The sequence below is a fragment of the Anolis carolinensis genome, unplaced genomic scaffold (assembly GCF_035594765.1).
Source record: "Anolis carolinensis isolate JA03-04 unplaced genomic scaffold, rAnoCar3.1.pri scaffold_7, whole genome shotgun sequence".
Classification (NCBI taxonomy): domain Eukaryota; kingdom Metazoa; phylum Chordata; class Lepidosauria; order Squamata; family Dactyloidae; genus Anolis; species Anolis carolinensis.
Genome location: NW_026943818.1, coordinates 32,125,593 through 32,134,591, shown reverse-complemented (window position 1 = coordinate 32,134,591; position 8,999 = coordinate 32,125,593). Strand labels below are relative to the sequence as shown.

The window sequence follows — 8,999 nt, the reverse complement described above, 5'->3', positions numbered from 1 at the left end:
ATTACGCACATTACATAGTGTTTTTTTGTTTTTGGGGATTTTTCTGGCCTTGTCTCTGTTTTCATATATATATATAATCACTCCTTGGTAAGTGACGAGTTTTGTGGCCAAATTTGGTGCGATTTGGCCCAGTGGTTTTGTTGTTAACACAATCCTAATTACGCACATTACATATATATATATATATATATATATATATATATATATATATATATATATATTAGACATGTCCAAAAAATCATTTTGAATCATATATCGGAATTATTTCGGATTGTTCTCGCTTTTTGATACGAATTCCGAGACATTGTCTCACAGCGCAACCAGCAATGTAATTCGAACCATTGTTGGCCCATTCTCTAATTGTCTCTTAATGTTTCGTTAATTTCCCCCCCCCCCCCAATTTTTTATATATATATATATATATATATATATATATATATATATACACACACAGTACTAGCTGTGTCCGGCTACGCATTGCTGTGGCGTATGGGAATCCTTTCTTGCCCCGGTGGAATAGCAGTGAATAGCCTTGCAGCCTCAAAGCCTGACCGTTTTCCTATTGCGCATGCGCATAGTGTTTTTTTTTGGGGGGGAGGATTTTTCTGGCCTTGTCTCCGTTTTCTTTTCTACATTTTTTGTGATGATCACTCCTTGGAAAGTGATGAGTTTGGTGGCCAAATTTGATGCGATTTGGCCCAGTGGTTTTGTTGTTAACTTGGCCCTATTTACACCCATTAAATTTTTATATAAATAGATATTAGGCATGTCCGATCGATGAAAAAAATGTTTCAATTCTCGTTTCTAAAGTAGGGGGTGCTGGCGCTTCGGAATGCGTATCAAAAAGTGAGAACAATCCGAAATAATTCCGATATATGATTCAAAACTATTTTTTGGACATGTCTAATATATACATACACACTGGGGTTACTACTTTCCTTCTCTTCTTAATCCCCATTGCTTGGGGAAGGAATAAGGAGAATCAATGGCAGAAAGAAAGAAAGAAAGAAAGAAAGAAAGAAAGAAAGAAAGAAAGGGACCTGACTTCCTTACAAATGAGGAAAAATCCGGCCTTTTCTCTCCTTCCGACGCGTTTTCTTGGCGGTTGAGATTTCGCTTCTTGGAAGGGGACCAAGCATGCCGTGTATGTGTTTGGGCGAACGGAAACAAAAGAAAGGTTTCTGTCCATTCAGGGCGGCTTTGGATGGAGAAAAAGAAGAAGGGGTGCTATTCATAACGAGCAGAATAAGAAGGAGTTCGGGATCAGCCAGTCGAAGAAAGAAAGAACGAATGAACGAAAAAGCTGGAAAGAAGGAAAGCAGAGCTCATCTTGGAGAGGAGATGGAGATCTTTTGCTCCCGGTTGGAGCAAAAAGATGGGGAGATGTTGTGCTGTCGAAGGCTTTCTTGATTGGCATTGAATAGCCTCTCAGCTTCAAAGCCTGGCTGCTTCCTGCCTGGGGGAATCAGATTTGAGGTGGTCCAGGAACCGGTGGAGTTCTTCTCCATGGCTCCAAATGGTGAATTCAATGTTTGGGTGGATGTTGTTGAGGTGCTCCAGGAACGTGTTGAGTTCTTCTCCTCAACGACTCCAAATGGTGAACTGGATGTGTGGATGGATAATTTTGAGGTGCTCCAGGAACCAGTTGAGTTCTTCTCTGTGGTTCCAAATGGTGAATTAGATGTTTGGATGGATGTTGTTGAGGTGCTCCAGGAACCAGTTGAGTTCTTCTCCGTGGTTCCAAATGGTGAACGGGATGTTTGTGTAGATGCTGTTGAGGTGCTCCAGGAACCGGTTGAGTTCTTCTCCTCCAGGGCTTCAAATGGTGAATTCAATGTTTGGGTGGATGCTGTTGAGGTGCTCCAGGAACCGGTTGAGTTCTTCTCCTCCAGGGCTTCAAATGGTGAATTCAATGTTTGGGTGGATGCTGTTGAGGTGCTCCAGGAACCGGTTGAGTTCTTCTCCTCCAGGGCTTCAAATGGTGAATGGGATGTTTGGGTGGATGCTGTTGAGGTGCTCCAGGAACTTGAGTTCTTCTTCTCCGTGGCTCCAAATGATGAACTGGATGTTTGTGTAGATGCTGTTGGGGTGCTCCAGGAACCAGTTGTGTTCTTCTCAGTGGCTCCAAATGGTGAACTGGATGTGTAGATGGATGATGTTGAGGTGCTCCAGGAACGAGTTCTTCTTCTCTATGGCTCCAAATGATGAACTGGATGTTTGTGTAGATGCTGTTGAGGTGCTCCAGGAACGAGTTCTTCTTCTCTATGGCTCCAAATGATGAACTGGATGTTTGTGTAGATGCTGTTGAGGTGCTCCAGGAACGAGTTCTTCTTCTCTATGGCTCCAAATGATGAACTGGATGTTTGTGTAGATGCTGTTGAGGTGCTCCAGGAACCGGTTGAGTTCTTCTCCGTGGTTCCAAATGGTGAATTAGATGTTTGGGTGGATGCTGTTGAGGTGCTCCAACCCTTGTTGGGACCGCCTTCCATCTGGAAACGGATGTTCTCAAAGTGAAAGAACATTCGGATCAGGAATAGGTCTCCACAGTCGCCAACTAAAGTTTCTTCCGACCAAACAGAATAGGTGAAGATGATTTCTTCGTTGACGATCTATCTCCTTCGTGGGATTTGTTTGCTGACTTTCCCTCTTGGGACTTCATTTATACGGCGTGTAAACATTTCTGAAAGGATTCCAAGTATTTCTCGCCATCTGACGCCTTGTTGTCGTTGCCGGAGAGCGTTGTTGGGGACATATGTTGTGCCGCCCACGCCGCGTTGTCGTTATATTGTCATCTGGAAAATTAAGCCAGAAAGGAAAAATAACGGGGCGAGCTTGTCGAGGAAGCGGCATCGATTGGTGTTATTATTTTGGGGTTCGTAACCTAAAGTTCTGGTGGAAAGAACGAGGAGAAGGCAAAAATACGTGGTTTCTTGAATGCAGGAAATGTGGGGGATTTTAGACAGAATTTTTTGTGGAGGAAATTACATGTCTCCAATGGAGCCATCCAAGATCCGGAATACTCCAAACTGGCTCTCCGGCGTTCGGAATTGGCTTTCCAACACTCCGAATTGGCTCTCCGACGCTCAAAAGTGGCTTTCTCGTGCTCAGAACGAGACCTCCAATGTTCCAAAGTACTCCTAGTTGGTTCTCTAGGTTCTCTAGGTTCCCTTAGTTCTCTGGGTCTCGAAACTGATTTTCCAGTGCTCTCAGCTGGCTCTCCATTGCTCCGAATTGGCTTTTCAAGTCTCAAAACTGGCTCTCCGGTGCTCTGAATTGACCCTCCAGTGCTCTCAATTGGCTCTCCAGATCTTGAAACAGGTTCTCCAGTGCTCTGAACTGGCTCTCCGTTGCTCCAACTGGCTCTCCACTGCTCTGAATGGGCTCTCCCTTGGCCCAAACGGGCTCTCCACTGCTCTGAATTGGCTTTCCAGTGCTCCGAACTGGCTCTCTGTAGTCCCAACTAGTTCTCCAGTACTCTGAATTGGCTTGCCAATTATCCAAATGGGCTTTCAGGTGCCCCAAGTTGGCTCTCTGGGCCTCTAAACTGGCTCTCTACTGCTCTGAATTGGCTTTCCAGTGCTCCGAACTGGCTCTCTGTAGTCCCAACTAGTTCTCCAGTACTCTGAATTGGCTTGTCAATTATCCAAATGGGCTTTCAGGTGCCCCAAGTTGGCTCTCTGGGCCTCTAAACTGGCTCTCTACTGCTCTGAATTGGCTTTCAGGTTCTCCAAGTTGGCTCTCCGACACTCCGAATTGGTCTTCCAATGCTTGAACTGGCTCTCCAACACTCCGAATTGGCTCTCCGGTACTCTGAATGGGCTCTCCAATGCTCCGAATGGGCTTTCAGTGCTCCAAGTTGGCTCTCCAAAACTCTGAAGTGGCTTTCCAATGCTCAGAATTGACTCTCCAATGCTCCAAACTGGCTCTCTACTGCTCTGAATTGGCTTTCAATTGCTCCAAGTTGGCTTTCTAGGTCTCCAGACGAGTTCTCTGGTGTTCCGAATTGACTCCAATACTCCAAATTGGCTTTCGGTTGCTCCAAGTTGAGTTTCCAGGTCTCCAAACGGGTTCTCCGGTGCTCTGAATTGACTCCAATGCTCAGAATGGGCTTTCTGTTGCTCCAAGTTGGCTTTCCGGGTCTCCAAATGGGCTCTCCGGTGCTCTGAATTGACTCCAATGCTCCGAATTGGCTCTCTGCTGCTCTGAGTTGGCTTTCCCGTTCTCCGAACTGGGTTTCCAGTGCTCAGAATTGGTTCTCTGATGCTCCGAACTGGCTTTCAGGTGCTTCAAGATGGCTCTCCCGGTCTCCAAACGGGCTCAGAATTTATTCCAATGCTCCGAATTGGCTCTCTGCTGCTCTGAATTGGCTTTCCAGTGCTCCAAACTGGCTTTCCAGTGCTCAGAATTGGCTCTCTGCTTCTCCAAATGGCCTTTCAGGTGCTCCAAGTTGGCTTTCCGGGTCTTTAGGTGGTTCTCCTGTGCTCCGAATTGACTCCAATGCTCCAAATTGGCTCTCTGCTGCTCTGAGTTGGCTTTCCAGTGCTCCGAACTGGCTTTCCAGCGCTCCGAACTGGCTTTCTAGTGCTCTGAACTGGCTTTCCAGTGCTCAGAATTGGCTCTCTGCTGTTCCGAATGGCCTTTCAGGTGCTCCAAGTTGGCTTTCCGGGTCTCTAGATGGTTCTCCGGTGCTCCGAACTGACTCCAAAGCTCAGAATTGGCTCTCTGTCACTCTGAATTGGCTTTCCAGTGTTCCGAACTTGCCTTGAATTGCAGGAATGAGACGAGAGCGATGTCTACAGCATCGCAATGTTCTTCTCGGCCTCCGTGACCCTTCCTCGGGGAGCCATCCCAAAGAAGAACAAGGACAGCGAGCAGCTTTTAAAATAGCCCACCGGGAAAAGGAAGGCAAAGAAAGAAAGGAGGACGGGGTCAGGACATTCCACAACATCATACGATCGGAGAGCAGGATCCGGTTTGGGCCGGTCGAAATAAAACAGCACAGTTAGACTCTGAACAGACCTCCGGAAAATAATTTCTCTTTAGGATTCAGTCGGTTCGGCATTGACACCTACACTATATATATATATATATATATATATATATATATATATATATGGTTTCAATTTTCCCCCTCGACAAAAACAAGAGTGGGAGACCGGCATATGGCAAGAGGGAGGCAGCCGAATTGCCGGGAAATGCCAAGACGTGAGAGTCGGCAGAGTTTTCGTAGGGAACAACAACAACGAAAAGGACTCCGAGGCGGTTAAGATAGGGATTTTATATGTTGACGGTCTCCCATCCAAATCCCGACCGGGGACGGCCCTGCTTAGCATCCAAAACCAAGTTGCGTAGATGTCTATAACTCCACGTTGTCCATAATTCTGTGAGTTTTTCTCAATAAAGGAAGACTCAGATGTGGCTAGGTTTGAAATAGGGGCTCCGCCGGTCTCCCATCCAAATACCAACCAAGGTTGGCCCTGCTTAGCATCCAAGATGGAGTTGTGTAGATATATATATATCTTCAAATTGCCTATAATTTCATGAGTCGAAGAAGACTCAGAGGCGGCTTGGCTTGAAATATAGCCTCCATTGGTCTCCCATCCAAATACCAACCAAGGTTGGCCCTGCTTAGCATCCAAGATCGAGTTGTGTAGATATATATATCTTCAAATTGCTTATAATTTCGTGAGTCAAAGAAGACTCAGAGGTGTCTTGGTTTGAAATAGAGCCTCCTCCGGTCTCCCATCCAAACGCCAACTGGGGTCGGCCCTGCTTAGCATCCAGGATCGAGTTGTGTAGATGTATAAATCTTCACTCGAGTTGTGTAGGTATATATATATATATCTTCAAATTGCTTATAATTTCGTGAGTCGAAGAAGACTCAGAGGTGGCTTGGCTTTGAAATAGAGCCTCAGTTGGTCTCCCATCCAAACGCCAACCAAGGTTGGCCCTGCTTAGCATCCAAAATCAAGTTGTGTAGATATATATACTTTAACATTGAGTTGAATTTCGTGCATTTTTCTCAGCCAAGGAAGACTCAGAGGTGGCTTGGTTTTGAAATAGAGCCTCCGCCGGTCTCCCATCCAAACACCAACCAGGGTTGGGCCTGCTTAGCATCCAAGATCCAATTGTGTAGATATATATACCTTCACGTTGAGTTGAATTTCGTGTGTTTTTCTCAATCAAGGAAGACTTCAGAGGCGGCTTGGCTTGAAATAGAGCCTCCGCCGGTCTCCCATCCAAACGCCAACCGGGGTTGGCCCTGCTCAGCATCCAAGATCGAGTTGTGTAGATATTAGGCATGAAAAAAATGTTTCAATTCTCGTTTCTAAAGTAGGGGGCGCTGGCGCTTCGATATAGAAAGTATTTCCAATTTTTTCACCCAAACATTTCGGATATTTCCGAAAATTCGTAATGATTCTAAATGTTTCTAAAATGGCGGACGCGCATGCGCAATCGCTACACACCGGGCTTGTATGGCAATCTTCCATGTGAGAGGACGTTAGCCCCCACCTTTGCGTCCATCGAGGAAGCTTCTGATTGGCCGGGGAGCGGCAGCCATGTTAGCCTGCGCTAAGCTCCCATTCAAGGTAGGTTGCAGAAACAAAAAAAAATTTTTTTTAATATTTTTAAAAAATATTTTAAAAAAATTTGGGAGGGGGGAAAAATTAACGAAACATTAAGAGACAATTAGAGAATGGGCCAACAATGGTTCGAATGACATTGCTGGTTGCGCTGTGAGACAATGTCTCGGAATGCGTGTCAAAAAGCGAGAACAATCCGAAATAATTCCGATATACGATTCAAAACGATTTTTTGGACATGTCTAATACATATATTATTTTTTTTCAAATTGCTTATAATTTCGTGAGTCAAGGAAGACTCAGAGGCAGCTTGGCTTGAAATAGAGGCTAAGCTGGTCTCCCATCCAAATACCAACCAGGGTTGGCCCTGCTTAGCACCCAAAATCGGACCGGATTTGGAGCTTTTAAGGGGCGGCGAGTGGGAGAAATCCCATTTCCTTGCCAAGGCTGGGATTGCATTTCGCGTGAAGCTAATCGCCCGTTGCCAGACGGGCATATTCATGAGCCGGATGAATTATTCAAGAGGGAACAGATGCGGGGGGAAATCTATCCGTCGCGGTCCGAAAGACACAAAGAAAGGCCGAATCTTTCGCCCACTGGATCCCAAGCCATTGCCTCTGTATTATTATTCCCCTTATAACATTGCCACGATGACTTTTCCTCATTCTAAACACTGTACTCTTATTGGAATTGCATTGGCCTTTTTTGCTGCAGCATCACACAGGCTGGCTCAATAGTGAAGAATGGAAGAAGGATTGTAAAATATGAATGATGATGATGATGGTGATAATAAATATTTAATAACAGTAATAGTAGTAATAGTGATAATAGTAATAGCAATAATAATAGTAGTAGTAACAGTAATAGTAAAATAATAGTGCAATAACAGTAATAGTAAAATAATAGTGCAATAACAGTAATACTAATAGATAATAGTAATATCAATATTAATAGTAGTTATAGTCGTAATAGTAAAAGAATAGTAAAGTAATAGTAATACTAGTAATAGTGATAATAGTAATAGCAATAATATTAATAATAGTAATAGTGTAATAGTAAAACAATAGTAATAGTAATATTCATAGTAGTAGTAATATTGGTAGTAAAAAAATAGTAGTAGTAATATTACTAGTTGTATTTGTGATAACAGTAATAGCAATAACATTAATAGTGGTGATAGTCGTGATAATAATAATAGTAGTAGTAAAATAGCAGTAATGATAGTAATAATACTAATAGTTTTCATGATAATAGTAATAGGGATATTAATAGTAGCAATAGTAAAATAATAGTAATAATAATACTAACACTAATAGTGAGAATAGCAATAGCAATAGTGTCAATAGGACTAATAGTAGTAATAAATAGTAAAATAGTAATAATAGTAATAGTAATGCATTAATAATAGTGATAATAGTAATAGCAATAATATTAATAGTGATAATAGTAATCGTGATAATAGCAATAGCAATAATATTAATAGTAGTCATAGTAGTAATAATTGAATTAGTAAAATAATAGTAATAGCAATAATAAAAACTAACTAAAAACTAACTAAACTAAAACTATAATAAAAATAATAGTAATAATAATAGTAATAGTGATAATAGTAATAGCAATCATATTAATAGTGGTAATAATAGTAATAGCAAAATAATAGTATACCAATAGTAATAATAGTTGTTTCAGAGACGAATCCCAGGCACTTGGACCTAACGTGCATGTGTGCTGTGTTGTTATGTGCATACCAATAACAGTAATTAGTAATAATAATAATAATAATAATAATAATAATAATAATACATGTCTGCATATGTAAAACGTTTCTCTGTAGTCACTTTGTTTGCAAATGGACGCACTGGACTTTTTATTATTATCATTATTTTTAATGACGACGACGGCAGTGCCGCGTTAATTGCCTAATTGAATTCAACGAATAGTATAATTAAACCCGTGCCTAGTTTATTATGTCGAATGGCGCTCGCATTGGGAAGCGATGCCGGGTCCCTAATATTTCGCTTAGATGCAAAATATAGGAAACCGTTCCATTCGAATGCGCTTGGAAACATTGCCGGCCGGCCGTGACAAATGAGCCCCAGGCAAGACTCGAGCGCTGCTGCCGGTCTGAATCGCTGCGGTTAGTTTGTCGCGGCTGGAAAAAAAAAAATTACGGCGGGAAAATAGGATGTTGTTGGGAGTTCGACGACCATCGAAAGCTCTTCCTTCGTTTACTAGAACGTGGCGTTGGTTGGCGGTCTCCCATCCAAGTGTCAACCAGGGACGACCCTGCTTAGCATCCAATACTGGATAGGCTTTAATGTAGGATGTTTAGATCATTCAGGGATGTATATCCATGCGCCTCCAAATCACGTCTTGATGGCTTGTACCCATTCTTTCCTCTACTGGCGGTCTCAC

General features: G+C 42.9%; 2 protein-coding genes across 3 annotated transcripts in view; one reads left to right on the top strand and one right to left on the bottom strand.

Moving 5' to 3' along the window:
* nr2c2ap (nuclear receptor 2C2 associated protein) overlaps positions 1-1,630 on the bottom strand; it is an 18,451-nt gene extending 16,821 nt beyond the window's left edge. The window contains exon 1 of the mRNA XM_062960710.1: positions 1,054-1,630. Within this exon, the coding sequence (XP_062816780.1) occupies positions 1,054-1,235 (182 nt within the window). The 5' untranslated portion in view covers positions 1,236-1,630. The remainder of the gene's footprint in view (positions 1-1,053) is intronic.
* The window catches only part of ncan (neurocan), a 49,669-nt gene that overhangs the window by 3,059 nt on the left and 37,611 nt on the right, over positions 1-8,999 (top strand). The window lies entirely within an intron of this gene.